This window comes from Triturus cristatus, chromosome 3_1, assembly GCF_964204655.1.
Source record: "Triturus cristatus chromosome 3_1, aTriCri1.1, whole genome shotgun sequence".
Taxonomy (NCBI): Eukaryota; Metazoa; Chordata; class Amphibia; order Caudata; family Salamandridae; genus Triturus; species Triturus cristatus.
This window is the reverse complement of record NC_140583.1, coordinates 391193180-391213121: the sequence shown is the minus strand read 5'-3', so window position 1 is coordinate 391213121 and position 19942 is coordinate 391193180. Positions and strand designations below refer to the sequence as shown.

Genomic DNA, 19942 nt, shown 5'->3' with positions numbered 1-19942 from the left:
ACCCTACCTGTCCACCTCAGGCAAACGCCTTCTATGCCTCAGTTTAGGAAGGACCTCAAAACCTGGCTCTTCAACTGAACCACAGCACCTTCGACAGACCAGCAGCCCCACTTCCCCTCCACCAGTGCCTTGAGACACTTTTGTGTGGGCAGTCATGCTTTACAAGCCACCTGATTGGTTGATTGACTGAGCTTTTGGGCAGTTGAATGCTAGTATAGTCTTTTTCTTAGGAATTGTCTTGTGGTAAAAGACCCTTGTGGTGCTCTGTATCTGACCTGTGATGCAGTGTGTTGGTATCCAGGTGATGATGCTGGGTACTTGGAATGTGGGTGGTTGCTGAGGGAGATGGAATTTGAGGGGTTGGTAGCAGTTGGAACGACTGGATGTGGATGGGGTCTCTGTCATGAGATGACTACAATAAAACCAGATAAAACCCAACAAGGATTTATGTCTCTTCATTGACAGAATGACGAACCTTTTACATTTGGCAATGAGCAACCTATGTGCCCTGGCAGAGCCTGACTGGAGCATAAGCGCGGCAGAGACCTCAACACTAGCAGCTACCACGTTGCTAATTAAGCTGGAGGCTGATCTTCGCTACTTGAGCTTCACGTGTACCCTCAGATAATAATGATTTCTCACCTGGTCTCCTGAAACCGGTCTGTCCGTCGGCGCTGACCCTGAGCGGAGCGGGCCGACAGGATCACAGGTCAGAAGACCCCTTTTGAGCAGTTTTCTGTATCCTGTGTCATATCTGTGTGAGGTTGGAGAGACGCATGCACTGGTCGCGAGTTTGACAAGTCTTACGCTCGTGTTGTGACTGGCTTCCTGCACATGACATTTACATCACTCGCATGCCAGACTACGCAAGTCGTGGCCATTTTGGTTTGGGCTGGTGTGTGTGCACAGCAGGAAAGCTGCTCGAGGTACGCTGAGGCGCACAGCAGGGAAACGTCTGGAAGAGGTTACACCACGGAAGGCACCTATTGTCGTTTAGGCTGGTCAGTGCACAGCATGAAAACTGTTCATCGTATGTTGATGAGCACAGCCAAAAGACTTCCGCGTGAGGTTAAGTTGCAGAAGGCGGCCATTTTGGTTTGGGCAGGTGTGTATGTGTCTGTGTTTGTCAGTGCAAAACAGGAAAGCTGCTCGAGGTACACTGATGCGCACAGCAGGAAGCTATCTACTTTCAATTCCAGTCTGTTTGTATGAGGAGGGTGACTAACAATTTATTTGATGCTGGGGGTGTCGATCTCCTATTTTAATTTGTGGGGTCAAATTTTAACTGTTTGTTTGGTTTATCCTTGAACTCACCATGCAAAATGTTACGGCACCACCCTTTCTCTTATCAACTCCAGGTGAACCTACACTACAGCCTGGTCAAAATGGAAAAAAGTGTTTGCTCACTATGCTCAAGTATGTGGGACGAATCGCAGTGCCGATAGAAAGTCGTCTTTACTTATGCACTGTTTAGGATCAGAGAGTCAGGAAGTCTTTGAACATCTCCCTGACCTTTCAGACAGTGAATAATTTAGCCTGAATGAATATGAAATCTGCATCATCTTTACATTATGGTGTTGCATAAATTGGCATCCACTTGCAATTTTGGTGAATCTTTAGAGGAGAGACTAAGTGATATTTTAATGTTGGGTTGTGTTCTTGACAAGGCGAGAGCCAGTTTATGGCAAAAGGACAATCACTCTTTATAGGAGGTGTGAACAATTGCCAAGACACATGAACGTTCAAAGGCGTGTGTTGAAACCATTTGTACAGATGTTCTTGTGGAGAAAGATGATGGCAGGGTGGTAAAGGTGGTGCAGGTCAAATTGATAAAAGTCAAAACTAGCACAAGCACAGAAAACAAACCTGTTAATTTGAAAGGCTTTCAAGGTAAATGTTTTCAGTGTGGGAACTTGGAACATATGGTGAATTTCAAAGATTATCCAGGATGGAAAGTCATGTGCAATATGTGTGGATAGAAAGGTCATTTTTCTAGATGTTATAGATCTGGTAAGGACCTGAAGCAGGTCAAAGAGATTAATCTCTTTGTAGAAGTAGTGGAAGAAGTTAATATTCTTCAAATTGAATAATCAACTGGTGAGGGTCCTGTGGAAATGGTTATGGTTAATGATGCACCCATAAATATGCTATTGACTCAGAGGCAAAAATAACACTCATACGAAATTATTTTTATGAGCAGCATCTTTTGAACATTGATCTGGGTATTTGTGGGGCACAATTGACTTTAAAGGAAGGTTTATTCCTGGTTAAGTATATGTTTCTATGAAGGGAGACTCACTAATTAGCTGGTTTCACCAGCGGGATTTACACATGTTTCTGGATCCCAATGAGTGACCTTTGTTGTGTCTAAAGGAGATGCCACCAGTCAGGTCTGATGGGAGTAAGATTTGGATCAAAGAGCTTCCTGAGGTGTTTGACAGCAAATTAGGCTGTCTAAAGAACTATGTGCATCTTACTAAGATTAAGCCTAGTTTCAAATCCAAAGTGGCCAAGGTTCGAAGTGTACCACTTCTGGGGAAGTAAAGTATGAAAGTGGAGTTATACAAGCTTATTGAGAATGGTATTACACAGGAACATTGAGGGCACAGAGTGGTTTTCTCCCATTGTTATGGCATGTAAGGCCAATGGGGAGGCAAGGATTTGAGAGAACTTAACAGGGCTGTGGTGGTGGGTCATTATCTGCTTCCCGACATTAGTGAGATGTTATGCTCTCTTGAAGGGGCAAAAAGCGTTACAACAAACAAATGATGGACGGAATGCTGACAATGGAGACATTCTCCCCCAGTCAAGAGATCTGGGTTAAATCCATCATTCTTTTGCCCACTACACCACCCCAGTTTAGACATGGCCATATGCAAATCAGTCTTGACCCTGTGCCTCATGGGAACAGTCCAGCCCGAACTGCCAAGCCATGTCTTCCCTGGACCGGAATCAAGCATCCTAGGACCGGTTTCTGGCTATCAGCCGTCATCAGCCAGGATAGCTTGACTCCAGTGGCGTAGTGAGCACGGGTCCCACGTCTGGGAATACCCATCCCACTTAGGGCGAAAAGCGTTACAACAAACAAATGATGGACGGAATGCTGACAATGGAGACATTCTCCCCCAGTCAAGAGATCTGGGTTAAATCCATCATTCTTTTGCCCACTACACCACCCCAGTTTAGACATGGCCAAATGCAAATCAGTCTTGACCCTGTGCCTCATGGGAACAGTCCAGCCCGAACTGCCAAGCCATGTCTTCCCTGGACCGGAATCAAGCATCCTAGGACCGGTTTCTGGCTATCAGCCGTCATCAGCCAGGATAGCTTGACTCCAGTGGCGTAGTGAGCACGGGTCCCACGTCTGGGAATACCCATCCCACTTAGGGCGAAAAGCGTTACAACAAACAAATGATGGACGGAATGCTGACAATGGAGACATTCTCCCCCAGTCAAGAGATCTGGGTTAAATCCATCATTCTTTTGCCCACTACACCACCCCAGTTTAGACATGGCCATATGCAAATCAGTCTTGACCCTGTGCCTCATGGGAACAGTCCAGCCCGAACTGCCAAGCCATGTCTTCCCTGGACCGGAATCAAGCATCCTAGGACCGGTTTCTGGCTATCAGCCGTCATCAGCCAGGATAGCTTGACTCCAGTGGCGTAGTGAGCACGGGTCCCACGTCTGGGAATACCCATCCCACTTAGGGCGAAAAGCGTTACAACAAACAAATGATGGACGGAATGCTGACAATGGAGACATTCTCCCCCAGTCAAGAGATCTGGGTTAAATCCATCATTCTTTTGCCCACTACACCACCCCAGTTTAGACATGGCCATATGCAAATCAGTCTTGACCCTGTGCCTCATGGGAACAGTCCAGCCCGAACTGCCAAGCCATGTCTTCCCTGGACCGGAATCAAGCATCCTAGGACCGGTTTCTGGCTATCAGCCGTCATCAGCCAGGATAGCTTGACTCCAGTGGCGTAGTGAGCACGGGTCCCACGTCTGGGAATACCCATCCCACTTAGGGCGAAAAGCGTTACAACAAACAAATGATGGACGGAATGCTGACAATGGAGACATTCTCCCCCAGTCAAGAGATCTGGGTTAAATCCATCATTCTTTTGCCCACTACACCACCCCAGTTTAGACATGGCCATATGCAAATCAGTCTTGACCCTGTGCCTCATGGGAACAGTCCAGCCCGAACTGCCAAGCCATGTCTTCCCTGGACCGGAATCAAGCATCCTAGGACCGGTTTCTGGCTATCAGCCGTCATCAGCCAGGATAGCTTGACTCCAGTGGCGTAGTGAGCACGGGTCCCACGTCTGGGAATACCCATCCCACTTAGGGCGAAAAGCGTTACAACAAACAAATGATGGACGGAATGCTGACAATGGAGACATTCTCCCCCAGTCAAGAGATCTGGGTTAAAGGGGCAAGCCATTTCTCGACCTTGGATTTAATTTCAGCCTACCATCAAGTCATGTTACATTCTGTATCTCAATATCTCACAGCCTTTGTCACACCGTTTGTCACGTTCAAGTGCCTAAGAATGCCCTTCGGTCTTATATCGGCAGCATTGGTGTTTCAAAGGGAAATGGAATGCATCCTGAAGGAGGTTGAGGGTGTCAATCTGTACCAGGACAATGTGTTGGTTTTTGGTGTTGCACTTGAGGAACATTATGGTAGGTTGAGTAAAGTGTTGAGAAAATTGTGTGAAGCTGGTCTCACCCTCAGAGCGGATAAATGTAAATTTTATGTTCAGGAGATTGAGTATTTTGGACATTTAGTTTCGATGACGGGGATTAAACCCAAAGCTTCCTTGGTTCACACAATTTGTAATCTTCATGCCCTTCAGAACAAAGAGGATCTTGTGAAATTTCTGGGTATGGCAGAGTTCTACCATAGGTTTGTCCCAAATTTTGCAGGGAAAACCTGTTGCATGAGAGATCGTCTCAAAAAGGGGAGTGCATTTGTGTGGTCTCAGGTGTGTGACAAAGAGTTTGTGAGTATGAAGAGGTATCAGAGTGGGGCACTGGATTTGGGAAGTTTTGATTCCACAAATGATTCATGCATAATGACGGATGCCAGCTCGAAAGGGTTGGGGGCTGTCTTGATACAGAAGGTTGAGGGGAAGAAGAGGACAATTTTATTTATCTCCAGGCCCTTAAGGGGCACAGAGTATAATTATTCAGTGGAGAAAAAGGAAGCTCTGGCCAACTCATGGGTTGTCCGTAGATTGAGACGGTTTTGTTGGGGGCGTAGGTGTGAGGTGTTGACGGATCATAAACCATTGAAAGAGGTGTTCACTAAGAAAGGTATTGACTTTATCTTGCACCAGACATGGAAATAGGTGGTTGCTTTGGAAGAATTTGACCTTGTTATCGATAATTTGTCTGGGGTCAGTAACTTTTTGGCTGAGGATTGGCTGAGGTTGGGGGATGTTGAAAGTGAAGTGTCTGAGGAAGGAGAGTGGTCTGGTGGTGAGGAGTTTGATGAAGAGATCAACAAGTGTTTGATTACTGAAAGTGGAATTTGTGAAGGAGACTGGAAAGAAAGTTTGGTAACAGATGAACTATTGCAAAAGGTGGTGGCAATGATTTCAGGTGGTTGGTGTGAGAAGAAAGATTGGGAGGATGAACTGAAAGGATATTGGCAAGTTAGAGGGGAGTTAGCTGCTGTGGCGGGTCTTTTGATAAGAGGCAGGAAGTTAATTCCGCCATGCAAACTAAGGGGCCAGTTGTTGAATAGCACTCATGCCAGTCATATGGGAATTTCTAAATTGAAAGAGAGAGTTAGAGAAGCATATTGGTGGCCTGCCATGGATGTGAACATAGAAAGAGAGGTTAGGAGTTGTGCCGAATGTTTGTGCACTGAAAGGATTTAAAAGTGTAGGACACAGTCATTGGTAGTGAGGGAACAAGCCAGTGGCCCGTGGTCGGACATTGCTATTGACATTTTGAGCCCAGTGACGTTCAAGTCTCAAGATCTCTATGTGTTGGTATGTATAGATATGTTCTCACGGTGGCCAAATTAAGTTGAATCAGGTGTAGTCATTGATTTTTTGGAAGATCTGTTTGAGAGTGAGGGTTTACCCTTCTTCTCTAGTCTCAGACAATGGAGTACACTTTACCTTGTGTGTGGTTGAAGAGTTTCTGAGTGGTAGAGGGATCAATCATAAAAAGGCGGAGTTCTACCATCTAGAAAGTTAATGAGAAGTTGAGAGGCTGGTGAAAGTGCTTAAGGAGATGTTACAAAAGACTGTTGTGTCTAGTGTAATCTGGGAAGTGGCTATGATAAAGAAGGTTTGTGAGTACAAATTTGCACTACATTTATCAACTGGGATGGCTCCCTTTTGATTATATAAAGGAAGGGTTGTAAACACTGAGATAACGCCCTCTTGGGTCACAGCCAAAACGTCAGTGGTGGATGACTGAGTTGCCAGTAAAGAAGGGGGAGGAGAGGAGAGAGAAAAATGGAGAAACAGAAAATGTGGTTTGATGAGAAAAGAGCTGTGGAAAGCACTGTTGTAAACGTGGATGATTGGGTGAAGATCAAGTGACCTCGGAATGATGGTAAAAATTCAAAGTTCAATTAGCCGTTCAGGGTCATCAAGGTTTGAAAAAATGCGGTAAAAGCTGATGACCACAGGGTGTGGAATTTGAATAGGGTGGCCAGATGTTAACCGAATGAAGAGGATCTAAGTGAAACTTGTGTCGCACAAAAGAGTGTTGCCAGATCACAACATTTGATAAAAAATCCACTCTGGTTGCAAGATTATATTTGTTAAGTACTGCATTGTTAGTTTTTGGTTTGGTTTCCTGTCTCATTAGTTATGTTCCTCTTTTATCTATGCATCTTTCAGTTGTTTGTGTAATACTGGAAGGAAGGTGATGCGGTGTGCTACATCTAACCTGTGATGCTGTGTGTTGGTAAAATTGAAAGTAAACAACAAAAGAGCGTAACTAACTGATAAAGAACCAGCAGCAGAAAGTCACTTAAAATTGTAAAAAAGAACCCTCACTCACCAACATAGTTGGTGATATGCTTCATCATTGGGTTCCCACCAGAGAGGCCGATTGCCTCCCTGGTGTGCTACAACGCCTGTTTACAGCGAAGCAGGTTATTTTGTGTGTTGGTATCCAGGTGATGATGCTGGGAATTTGGAATGTGGGTGGTTGCTAAGGGAGGTGGAATTTGATGTGGATGGGGTCTCTGTCATTAGATGACAACAATAAAACCGGATAAAAAACAAGGATTTATGTCTCTTCATTGACATTAAGACTAACCTTGTACAACCCTCCTACATGAAAAGTTCTTAGATATCATCAGCAATTTTCATACATCAAGAGAATGATTGCCTTGCACAATTTGTTATGCATCCAGAGAGAACCAGAGGATCTCGATTAACTAGCCCAGTACAAGGAAATCATAACCTACGTAAGACTGCAGTTAATCGTCTCACCTGCGAGCTGTACATAACTCTAGAACTCAGATATAAAAAGACAAAACGCTTTCGGTCTTGAGCAAACAGTGGAGTGCAGTGGAGAATCCTTTCAAATTTTCTCAAGAAATGACAAAACCATCAAAGCCACCGACTCATCTACCGAGCGGGTGGCAGCACAACAAAGGAAGGCTCTTTGCTTTAGACTTCCTGCTTACTGCAAATACAAAGATTGCTATGTTAGTTTGAAAAAACACTGCATTTATGTTTGTAAATTCTAGAAAGTAAAAGGCTTTTATCTATAGTAGGCATGTTGCACTTTAAATACAAAATTTTAAAAAAACAATAATGGAATGAGGTTGCTGATACTCTGAGCTGGTATTTATGTTTCCTACTGCTGCCCAACTGCACAGAAATATGAACACGACAAGGAGTAGAAAATAAGAATAATCACTCAAGGACCACCGTGACCTGCTGATGTATGTATGACGTAATTCCTGTGAGAGAGGTCAGCATAAAAAATTAGCAAAGAACAAAAATAAGCACATAGTTCTCAGTGTTCTATCCTCACTTTCACTGGGAGTCAGGCAACACATTGCAATTTCAGATTGACTCATCTATGTTCACCCTTCAAGGACAACTGGCTCCAGTGCTCGGCATCTGCATGAATTGTGAACACCGGCGCTTATGATGGTCTGCCACATGGTGGCGCTGTCCCCGTAATATAGAGATGAGCGGCACAGGTGTTTATTAATTCAATATACATTAACAACGATTAATTCCGGACACCAAGGCCATTCTTGTAGCTTTGTGGGCCTGGAATCGACTAAATAATCATATTTGTAGCTGTTTTATGGTTGGTAGTTGCATAGGTACGTTGTTGGCAGCGCTGGCTCGGCAACGAGTGGTTAAAGCTGCAGTGGCCTCCTGATAGAGCCCTGGCACACATTTTATTACAAATTAAGAACTGAATGGCTCTTCTGGAATGCCAGTAAAACCGAGGTCCTTATCCAGGTCCAACCGCAGTGTGTCATCAATTATTTCATAAAGGAGGATTGGATTCCGGTGGTCAGGCCTATCAAGGGATTATCATTTAAACCGGATGTCACTGGTGAAAGAAATTCAGCAGCACACTCCTAGCCAAACAACTGGGTCTTTCATTACCCACCAGAAGCACACTGAGTCCTGAGTACCAACAAATGCACCATCATCTTGGATGTACTACAGTACAGTTTATCTGTTCTTCCTTGCAAGGTGAACATTTGTTTATAAGAGCCCTGATATCGGGTCACTGGGAGGATTTACACGTGTAAATGAAGCAAGTATGTTAGAAAGTGTGCGGTGGCACAGTTTCCAACACAAAGAAATGCAAGGTCTTTCTTTTGTATTCTGCATAAGGTTTACTTCAGTAAAGGTCATACAAAAAGGAGAAGCAGTGTGCCCCAGTACATGCCAACACCAGCATGCCACTCCCTCCATACAGGATGTCCACCTGGATGGAAGGGTTTATCACTTCTGGGCTCGAGGTAGAAATAAAGTAAACACGTTTTTAGAATAACCTACATATAACATTCTACTCATTAGAAAAAAAAATGCTAATTATTCTGGTGTGCCATTGGATGTTTTCCTTTCTTTTCAATTCATTCTCTAATACATATTAGCAGTTGTCATGACTGGTTGACTGTACTTCTTGTGTTATTGTTGTATCCTTTGTTTGAAGGCAGTCAGGGATATTATTATGTAGTTTCTCCCAAACCATGTGGATTGTAACCCCTGTATGTAAAGATGAAAGCACCTGGAGCAGGTAGGTTCAGAAGTAATGTATTACGGGTAAGCCCTGACACCAAAAGGCGTCTGACAGTCTCAGGTAAAATCCTCAACTGTCCCTCCAACTGCCACCCTCGCCCAAGGTTCCAGTATAGAACGGAGAAACGTCATGGTACCTTGGGCGAGGGCGGGCGGCAGAGAGCAGCGCGAGGCGAGTCTCGAGGACAACAAGAGGTGAACACAGCACACCTCCTCGTTTACAGAAAATATTTAAATGCAAGAGGGGAAGAAAAACAAGGCAGAGTAAGCAACTGTAATGACAATATGGGTACAGGAATGCCATGAGTGCAAGGAAAAACAAAACAAAATATAATTAATCACATACAAAATCTTGTAACTTTTTAGGAGGAATTATTTCTCTCCCATGCCTACTAATGGTAGGTTCCTTGACAATGGAAGCACCAACATTGAGCTTATGAGGGAGGGAACCATCATGAGACATGTCTGAAATTCCAACTTGGGGAGTATCGTCAGTACTACAAGTGGTGGAGTCATGTGAAGTGCGTTGGGGAGTATCGTCAGCACTACAAGTGGTAGAGTCATGTGACGTGCGAACAATGGTATCCCCAGCGGAACTATCAGTAGTGGGGTCATCTTTGAAAATGGCACCAGGGTCACTGAGACTGGTGAAATTCTCCCCCAAGTTAGGGCCACCACTGGTGCCCTCCTCAGGATCGCTTAAGGGAGGAACTTCATTTCCTACAGGGGAATATCCCTGGTGGATGTCATCGTCAAGACTCCAATCATATCTATAAGAGGTGTAGATACTCCTCCTCCCTGGATCAGAGTGCTGTGGAGGCAAGGTACCATGTCCCCGGCACAATGACAGAGACGACAAATGCCACACCTTTCCATCGCTCAAGAGTGCAGAATTACAAAAGATTTCCTTGACCATAAGGGGTTGCGAGTAACGGCTAAATCCTTTTTTGATAAAGCCACTACTCTTTACTCTAACCCACTGACCTACATGAATGTTGACATGTTTGCATGCGTGTTTGGAGTTTTAATGGTCTTTACTCCTTTGCGGAGCGTGTGAAATTTTGTCGTTAACAGTTTCCATAGACCAGTCAACTTTCTTTGGAAATGACCATCCAACACAGTCCTTGGTGAGAGGTGTTCTGCCTCTTAACACAAAAGGACTAGAGCCAGTTGACTCACAGGGTGTTACACGGAAAGCCCACAAGTTGCGAGTCAATTCCTTCCTCCAAGAGAGATTGTTACGATTGGCCAATTGCACAATTCCTTTCACAACACGATTGAACCTTTCCACTGCACCATTACCAGCTGGGTGGTACAGGGAGGTAGTCTTGTGAGAAATGCCATTGTCATTGACAAACTACTTAAAATTGTCAGAAACGAACTGTGGACCGTTGTCGGTTACGATACATTTGGGCAATCCTTCCCTCATGAATACACTTTAAGAATTTGATGATGGCTTTGGCATCAGCAGTGTGTACAATTTCCACTTCTGGCCATTTTGAAAAATGGTCCACCAAGACGATGAGATAAACTTGCTCACCATTTTCCCAAATGGGGCCAAAAATGTAAATTCTCAATCTAGTCCATGGCATGAATGGACTAGATAGTGGTTGAAGAGGTGGTCTCAAAGTGCGCTGTGATTTATCAGAGTTTTCACAAGTAAGACTGATCCTCACCCTCCTCTCTATTTCTAGGTCCAAACCCGGCCACCAGTATGAGTTCTTAACTCTGCTTTTAATTGTCCCGATACCAAGATGTCCCTCATGGCTGATATCAAGAAATTTGGATCGGAGAGAAGTGGGGGTATGGCTTTACCATTTCTGAGGATAAGGCCACCTTCTAACGATAATTCGTGCCTCAATTCCCAGAAAGTACATCAATTGTGGGGTACGTCTCTTTTGATGGGCCAGCCCTCAACAACATACTTTCCAACCTGGCACAAAGTAGTGTCTTTATCTTGTGCTGATAACCAATCATGCTGTGGGATACAAGAAATTTTGTCCAGAATGTTAGCAACACAGAAGGTCTCAATGTCTCCAACGGAATCATTGGTGACAGGCAAGGGTAAACGACTTAAGCAGTCAGCTACAACATTCTTGGACCCAGGAACATATTGTACATTGTAATTATAATCTAACATTCTCACTGAAATTCGTGCAAGACGGGAAGAGGCACTATGTAGACCTTTAGTGGTAAGGACTTTGGCCAGGGGTTTGTGGTCACTTCTCAGGGTAATGTTAAATCCCCATATGTACTGAATCCCATCCTCGTCACCAATTTGTAAAGATGAAAGCACCCGGAGCAGGTAGGTTCAGAAGTAATTTATTACAGGTAATCCCTGGCACCAAAAGGCGTCTGAAAGCCTCAGGTAAAATCCTCAACTGTCCCTCCAACTGCCACCCTCGCCCAAGGTTCCAGTATAGAACGGAGAAACGTCATGGTACCTTGGGCGAGGGCGCGCGGTGGAGGGCAGCGCGAGGCGAGTCTCGAGGACAACAAGAGGTGAACACAACACTGTAGTTAATCCAATTAAAATACAGATCTGGTCAAATGTATCTTTATGCTATTATGGTTTGTGCAGTTTATCAATCACTGTTTGTAAACAAATTGTAGTGAAGTGTTTTTAAATAAAAACAATGTGTAGCCAAGAGGACTTAGCCCTTCGTGGGTAGGGTCAAAGGTCACGTAACGTCACAATGGGCACAAAGCATGTAACGTTACATTTACTAACCCTCTAGCTCCAGTGAAATGGCCATGCTCTTTTAAACACGAGTCCTCAACCAGCATGCTTGTGTTTTGTAATTAATAAACAAAAACAACTGTAATTATCAAGGACTTACCACAGTACGTGTAAATAAGTTTGGACTCGATGAACCGAACTTTGAGATTGTGAAGAACAGCAGGTTCATGGAGATAGCTGAGAGCTGTAAGGTCATTTTCACCAACGAGAATGTCCGGGTTCCTTAAAGGAGGTAATTCCTTGGTCTTGGGGTCTATGCGATAGTCCAAATCCTTAAAAAAACATTCATTAAGTTAAAGTAAGTAAGAGACACAGGTAGAACTCGGAGCTGATTTTCCAGTTTAAAATTTAGCGCCACTGTGTATTTTGGCTTAAACTATTACCACACTTGTTTCAAATTCATAATGCAATTTTTCTTTGCCCTCTTTACCCACAATTGGTAATTGTGCTCATAATTACAACCCCAGCCAGATCACAACTTTATCAGCTTGCTGACAGGAACAGGGAGAGCAGAACTTCTGAATAATGCTCTCATAGCCTGTATTTCTATGCCTTACACTTGCATAACATTCACCGCAGGCTGCTTTACTGTGGCTGCTTGCCGGCTTGTAAAAGAATCGCGAGAAAGTAGATTCTTAGGTAGGTGAATGGAAGTCCATCACCAGAAATAATTGTCAGTATTCTTGTTAGGTTCAGTAAAGCTTCAGTAATTTAAACATGAGGTCAACCCCTGACAGCTATGGCACAGCGCAGAAAGGCTTAACTTGAGAAAATATATAAAGTATTTAGAAGTGCCAAGGTCAAAAACATAACACAATAAAATCCCACTCCAATTTATAAATATAGAAAACAATTTAATTAACAAAATGACACCAAAACAACAAAAATCCAATAAGGGGAAGCGCAGACATGACTTTTTAAAGTTTACATGAAAAAATAGCACCTAAAAGTGTTAAACACCAAACACGGTCATCCGGTTGCACTTGACGGAGACTTAGGCCCAATTTAAGGCAGACCGCTATGGAGCGAGGGTTGGATACAGAAACCAGGCTCATCCTGTTCAGAAGGTCTACCTTCCTTCTTAAGTCACTGAAATGGAAGCCAAAAAGTCTCAGCAGGGGAAGGCAGCAAGTTATAGCCGAGATGAGCTACACAAGTGTAGATAGTCGTCGGGTGAAGCCGTTGACTTTTGGCTCCAAAGTTCTAAACAGGAGAAATTCAAAATTCATGTCCATGTAAGGTCCCTCGCAGGTCGAATACTTTTAGTGCCTTTGCCAGGAGAAGATTTCTACCTTCAGACTTGGTCAAATTTTTGGAGCTCAGATTCCATCAGTGGGGCAAGGCTAGCCGAACAGCGCTCCACAAGGTCGGACGGCACGCTGTGCCCAAAAAACATATCACCCTAAAATTTACCTCAGGCGGTTCTGCTCTGGCATCCCTGATCATGCGCTATACACTAACCACCCTCCTTGACATCAGGCCCAACAAATTAGCAGAGTAATTTAAATAGTGACTGGGACTACTCAATAACTGAGTTCTAGATCAATGAAAAGGTAAAGGGTTTTATTATAAAATCTCAAAATAGGCATTAAAGAGGATTTCAAAATATGTACACCATGAAGGCTGAGATACAGAGTACATAGTCAGAAATCAGAATTATTCTAAGACCCAATAAACAGTAAAACATCATTAAAGTCTGCATCTCTAGGGTTAAAGGAAAGGCTTTGAACAAACTGCATGTTTTCTAGTAGATCCAGGGGCGGCTCCTCTATTTGGGCACCAGGGCGTTGCTCCCCTACTTATATTGCCCCCCGAGCGCAAGTATAAAACCTAAAACAAATCTAACATACTTTTTTCCCGGCCACGGCTGTCCTTTTTAGGTCTCGGGACCATCCGGTCGGTAGACCGGAAGTCCGGAGATTTAATGTCTTTGAGAAGAGGGGCTTGCACCCGCCCCTCTTCTCTCCTGTTCTCCATTGGCTGGCCTCTTAAATGCTGGCCAGCCACTGGAGAAGAGGACCAGTCACTCCGTTGAAGCCCCGTCCTTTTCGGATCGGGGGGCGTGTTTTTTCGTTGCTTTTCGCAGGGCGTGTTTTTCTCTCCTCCAGCCAATGGCAAGAGGAGAGAAAAAGAAACACGCCCCCGAATCCGAAACCGAGGCTGCGTTTCTCCGAGGCATTTCTGCTTGGCCTCGGAGAAAGGCGGTGGTGTCCCGGCGTCCGGACGCATTTGATTTTTCCCCTTTTGTTGTAGAACATGCCATTTGTGCTTACACCTTCAGAAATGGAATGCCCCCTAGCGGTGTATGTTTAAGATTAGCGTTTTATAGATTTGTTTGCAAATACTGCTCCTGCCCATAAATCTGCATGAAGTCCATTTCTCCTTGTTCCTTTTGATGGCGGCCTTGTTAGGGAACAAGGCGCGAAGGGCTCCGGGATGGATGTGAGGCCGTTTGAAGGTGAGTAAACGCACCCCACTGTCAGTTGGACGTGGAAGGGACTCCGCCAGCCCCTTCTGATAGCCTGCCTTCTCTTGTTTTGCCAATTATGCCTCCATGCCATTGATGAGTTTTTTTTATGTTTTTCTTCAAAACAAAAAAAGTGCCCAGTTCTGATGCCGCCGGAGACCGCTTTCTTCTCGCGCTGGAAGCGCAGAACTTGAAACGCGTCTTTAAAGTCGACGCCTGGGTCTGGGGGTGTCGAGGTGAGCACGAAACAGAAGGGTTGTTTGAACCGGCGCTGTGCGCTGCACCCAGGTGCCCTTTTACCACTGCCACGCTTTCATCCGGCATCTATCTAACGTTTATGACTCTCAGTGAAGATCCGGTGGTACAGTAGGCGCTGCCATTGTCGATTTAACATCAATGGCCCCCTCCGCCCCCTTCTGATAACTTGCCTCTCTGTAGTGGTATTGATAAAGTGTTCGTTTAATTATTTTTCTTCACAAAAAAAATCAAAAGTTTATTTCTCGTTCCATCGGAGATCTCTTTCTTTCTAAAATTAAAGATTCTTTAAATTCCACAGCTGGGTCAGTGGGCGTCAGTGGTGAGCCAGGGAGCAGCATTAGTTTTTGACCCCGTGAATTATGCGGCACCCACATACCATCACCAGACATGACCCCCTGCCCCACCCTCCTGTGCATTTGATGGCTCAACTCATAATTTTCTTTGGATGCTAACACGACACCCAGTCAGTGCGACTGTGAAAGGTCGGTGCTTCATGGGGGGTCCAGCTTAAACTGCAATTCGGATCGGACCTTTTCTCATCATTCGTTTTTCTATTATCATTCGTTTTTCTTTTTGACGGTTTATTTTAATGTCAGATTCGTTTTGCTTAAACAATTTGTTTTGAATTTAGTTAGACTGTGTAGCATAGCGCTTTGTTTTGTATTAACAGAGCGCTTTGTTTTGTGTTTAGTTCGACTGTGTAGCATAGCGCTTTGTTTTGTATTTAGACTGTGTAACATAGCGCTTTGTTTCGTATTTAGTTAGACTGCGTAACATAGCGCTTGCAAGGCTGTGCCTCTTACACTGACCTGTGTGAGTGCGTACCGACCTAGGAGGACAGCGTCAGCTCTGCTACCGGTGACGTCTACTTGCCCCTCTCACTCACAAGGTACACAGAGTTTACGCCCCTCTCTCTCAATCGCTTCCCTCCCTCTCTAGCTGTTCATCTCTCTTACTCTCCTGTTTCCCGCTTGCTTTCGTGCTCCCTCTCTTTCGGTCACTCTTTCTCTCTTTCACATTGTCTCGCTCCAGCTCTAGATGTGTGGCTCTCTCTTCCTCTGCTCCCTTTCCCTTCTGCTTTCTCTCCTCTCTCTTTAGCTCTTGTTCTCTTTTTTTCGTTCTCTCTTTACCTCCCCTCTCACTTCATTGCTATTTCTCCTTCTTTCTTTTTCTTACTCTCGCTCTGTCCCTTCCTCTCTCCCTCCCTCTCATCCTCTCTCCCTCACTTCCTCTCATCCTCTCTTCCTCTTCCTCTCTCCCTCTCTCCTTTACTCTCTCCCTCCTTCCCTCTCTCTGTCCCTTCCTTTCTCCCCCCTCCTTACCACCTTTCCTCCCTCCCTCCATCCCTGTCTCTCTCTCCTTCTCTCTCACCCTTCCTCTTTCCTTCCTTCCTCTCTTCCTCCCTCTCACCGTCCTTTCCTCTCTCCCTCCCTCGCTCCCTCCTTTCCTCTCTCCATTCCTCCCTCTCTCCCTCCCTGCCTCCCATTGTCCCTCCCTCTCACCGTCCTTCTCTCTCTCCCTCCTTTCCTCTCTCTCTCCCTCCCCTCCTCTCTCCCTATCTTCCTCTCTCCCTCTCTTCCTCTCTCCCTCTCTTCCTTCCTCTATCCCTCCTTCCCTCTCTGTGCACCTTCTTTTTTCCCTCCCTCACTCTCTACCTCCTTTCCTCACGCCCTCCCTTCCTCTGTCTCTCGCTCCCTCCCTCCCTTCCTCCCTCCCTCCCCCGTCCCTCCCTCTCTCCATCCCTCCCTCTCTCCATCCCTCCCTCTCTCCCTCCCTGCCTTTCTCCGTCCCTGCCTTTCTCCGTCCCTGCCTTCTCTTCATCCCTCTCTCCTTCCTTTCCTCTCTCCCTCCTTCCCCCTCTCCTCCCTTCCTCTTTCCTTCCCTTCCTCTCTCTGTTCCTCCCTCTGTTCCTCCCTCCCTTTCTCTCTTCCTCCCTCTCTGTCCCTTCCTCCCTCCCGCCTTTCCTCTCTCTTTCCCTCCCTGCCTCTCTGTCCATCCCGCTCTCCCTCTCTTCCTCTCTCCCTCCCTCTCTCCCTTCCTCTCTCCGTCCCTTCCTCTCTCCATCCCTCCCTCTCTCGGTCCCTCCCTCTCTCTGTCCCTCCCTCTCTCTGTCCCTCCCTCTCTCCCTCCTTTTCTCTGTCCCTCCCTCCCTTCCTCCATCTCTCCCTCCCTCTCTACCTCCTTTCCTCCCTGCCTCAGTGCCTCCCTCTCTCCTTCCCTCTTTTCTTCCCCCTCACTGTTCCTCCCTCCCTCTCCCTCAGTACCTCTCTCCCTCCCTTTCTCTCTCCGTCCCTTACGCTCTCCCTCCCTCCCTTCCTCTCTCCCTCCCTTCCTCTCTCCGTCCCTCCCTCTCTCTGTTCCTCACTCTCTCTGTTCCTCCCTCATCCCTTTCTCCGTCCCTCCCTTTCTCCGTCCCTCCCTCCCTCCTTCCCTCCCTCTCCCCATCCCTCCCTCCTTCCCTCCGTCCCTCTCTTCCTCTCTACCTCTCTTCCTCTCTCCCTCTCTTCCTTCCTCTATTCCTCCTTCCCTCTCTATGCCCCTTCTTCTTTCCCTCCCTCACTCTCTACCTCCTTTCCTCACTCCCTCCCTTCGTCTCTCGCTCCCTCCCTCCTTCCCTCTCACGCTCCCTTCTGCTTTCCTTCCCTTCCTCACTCCGTTCCTCCCTCTCTCTCCACCTCCCTCCCTTTCTTCCTCCCTCCCCCATCCCTCCCTCTCTCCATCCCTCCCTCTTTCCGCCCCTCCCTCTCTCCCTCCCTGCCTTTCTCCGTCCCTCCTTCTCTTCATCCCTCTCTCCTTCCTTTCCTCTCTCCCTCCTTCCCTCTCTCCTCCCTTCCTCATTCCTCCCCTTCCTCTCTCTGTCCCTCCCTCCCTTTCTCTCTTCCTCCCTCTCTGTCCCTTCCTCCCTCCCGCCTTTCCGCTCTCTTTCCCTCTCTGTCCATCCCGCTCTCCCTCCCTCCCTCTCTGCGTCCCTCACTCTCTCCGTCCCTCCCTCACTCCATCCCTCCCTGCCTCCCTCTCTCCATCCCTCCCGCCTTTGTGTTACCACTTCTGCCCTTAATCAAAGCTGCCACTTTGGGAACATATCTCCAAGCACTGACATTTAAGAGGAGAGAGCAGTAGGCCAATGTCATGAGCAATACCAATAGCTCTAACTTTGACAATGCCGAGACCATTGCATTGTAAATGCTTGTTTTCTGCTGCGGGGTGGGTTCCTGCATCATGAGTGAGGAGGGCAGGGCATGCGGGTGGGGCTTACACATGATTGCCAGCACACTAAACATTCAGGTTCAACTCTTACTCTTTGAAGTGTGCATGTTGAGTTGGACAGCTGCATTTTAGTGACCAGCCCGGCATGCACCTTAAATGCGTCTCCCTACCTGCTCAATTAGTGAGCCGGGGGCATTATAGCTGCAGCCTTCCGAACTCTTACTAAGCAATAGGTTTGCCTGCCCTGGCCAATCCTGGCACTACTCTCAAGCCGTTTTGGTAACATAACAGCAGGAGAGCAGTGTCTGGATTGGGTCAGGAGGACACACCATTAGACCTCTGCTCCAGCGGTCGTAACATAGCCAATCACTGTATGGCTTTCTTATGAAGCCATGCAGTGATTGGCCATTTCTGTCTCTTCCCTTTTATTGTGCAGACCGTCTAACAACATTGTGCATGGCGTTGGAGATGAGACTCATTCCTTCCAAGTTTGGAAGTTACTGGCCTCGCAGGCCAAAAGGGAAAGGCAACACTCAGTGTTAGAGATGCCAGGCCACGGTGTAAAAATAAAACTGATGAGGTAAAAATGAGTTGAGGACTGTTTTTCTGTGCCTTTATTTCTCTTTCACTAAAACTGACTTCCGAGGGAATCCAGCACATAGGATTGGATTCTTCACAGAAAATGGTTATCTGAAGACACCAGTAAGACTTTTTTTTTATTTACACTGAAAACAAAGTCTAAGTCAATTTTGGGCTCAACAAGTTGAATGTTACAAGACCAGCAAGAAAGCCTCTCTTTATCAAAAACCAAGCCACTGACTCGGATTCGGCATTAGAAATAATACACCCATTATGAAAACGTTCATATCATGTCCATGCGTGAAACTAATGAGCACCTAAATGGGCAAAATATAACAGATTTTTTAACATATCGGAGCTAAATTTACGGATACCAATGACACGCTGAAAAAACTGTCTTAACACCAATTTAAGAATGAAACACACGTAAAAACACATCCTTTTGCTTTTCTGAACTAAGCATTCCCCCAAACATTCAACGAATGCACAAAATGTTGCTTCTGACACCGTGAGGCTCCTCTCAAGCCAACAGCAACCTACGCTCTATTCTAGACTCATTCACGCAGTTACATTTTGTGCTATATATTTAATGGTGTTATGAATATGAATTACATGTAAGGGGCCCTAATACTTAGTGATGCAGGAACGCTACAGCAGTCTGAATAACAAACAAATAATAAAAGCACTCAGGGCATTATACTGACCTAGGACTTGCAATTTTAATCTGCAGGTCTGTGTACAAGGCTCATGCCATGCTCGAAGTTATCAATAATATACTGAACCAGTCGAGGTGAGAGATATATACTTTTATTTGATTTCTTAAAATCTTAAAAGGGTGGAACATACCACCATGGGATATACAATGTAACGCAGTAAACTTTAAAATTGCAGCAAAGCATATTTTTTTTAAAATAGTAAACTAATTAATTCGAAGGTCCAAAATCTTGTAATAAAATACCTCAACCAGAGGTCTTTAAAATTAAGTTATAAACGTGTCTATGCCCCCTGCTTCGGGTAAAGTTCTTGTGCTGAAGAGGGGAAGGGGAGAGAAAGACTGATTAAAAGTTCTGGGGAGGACTCAACCCAACTGCATGATGGAGTACTGGTCATCTGTACTTTTTATCAAGTTCTTTAATCGCCGAGTCCTTCTTTTCAAGAACCAGTCGAGGTGTTCAGTCATGCAGAGGGATAAAAATGAATTTTAAAAAGCCTCGTGATTATGGGCTCACTTTTTCTTCTGTAAAACGATTGTAACAATAAATCTGTGAGGCGGTAAGTGGGGACTTCTCAACAGGCGCGCAACGCCCATTGGGCACAAAGGACTTCAGCCTTCCCGTCATGTGTGGCAGCCCGGGATGAGACAGCTTCCCGGGTACATACACAGCCGCACCCGAGTACTTCACAGGTCTTTAACCCCTTCCCTGCTCATGACG

At 45.7% G+C, this 19942-nt stretch overlaps 1 protein-coding gene across 3 annotated transcripts in view; it reads right to left on the bottom strand.

The window, feature by feature from the left end:
- The window catches only part of MYO5A (myosin VA), an 847747-nt gene that overhangs the window by 472206 nt on the left and 355599 nt on the right, over positions 1-19942 (bottom strand). For all 3 annotated transcript variants that reach the window (XM_085644171.1, XM_085644172.1, XM_085644173.1), the window contains exon 3: positions 12099-12270. In XM_085644171.1, coding sequence (XP_085500297.1) covers positions 12099-12270 — 172 coding nt within the window. The remainder of the gene's footprint in view (positions 1-12098; positions 12271-19942) is intronic.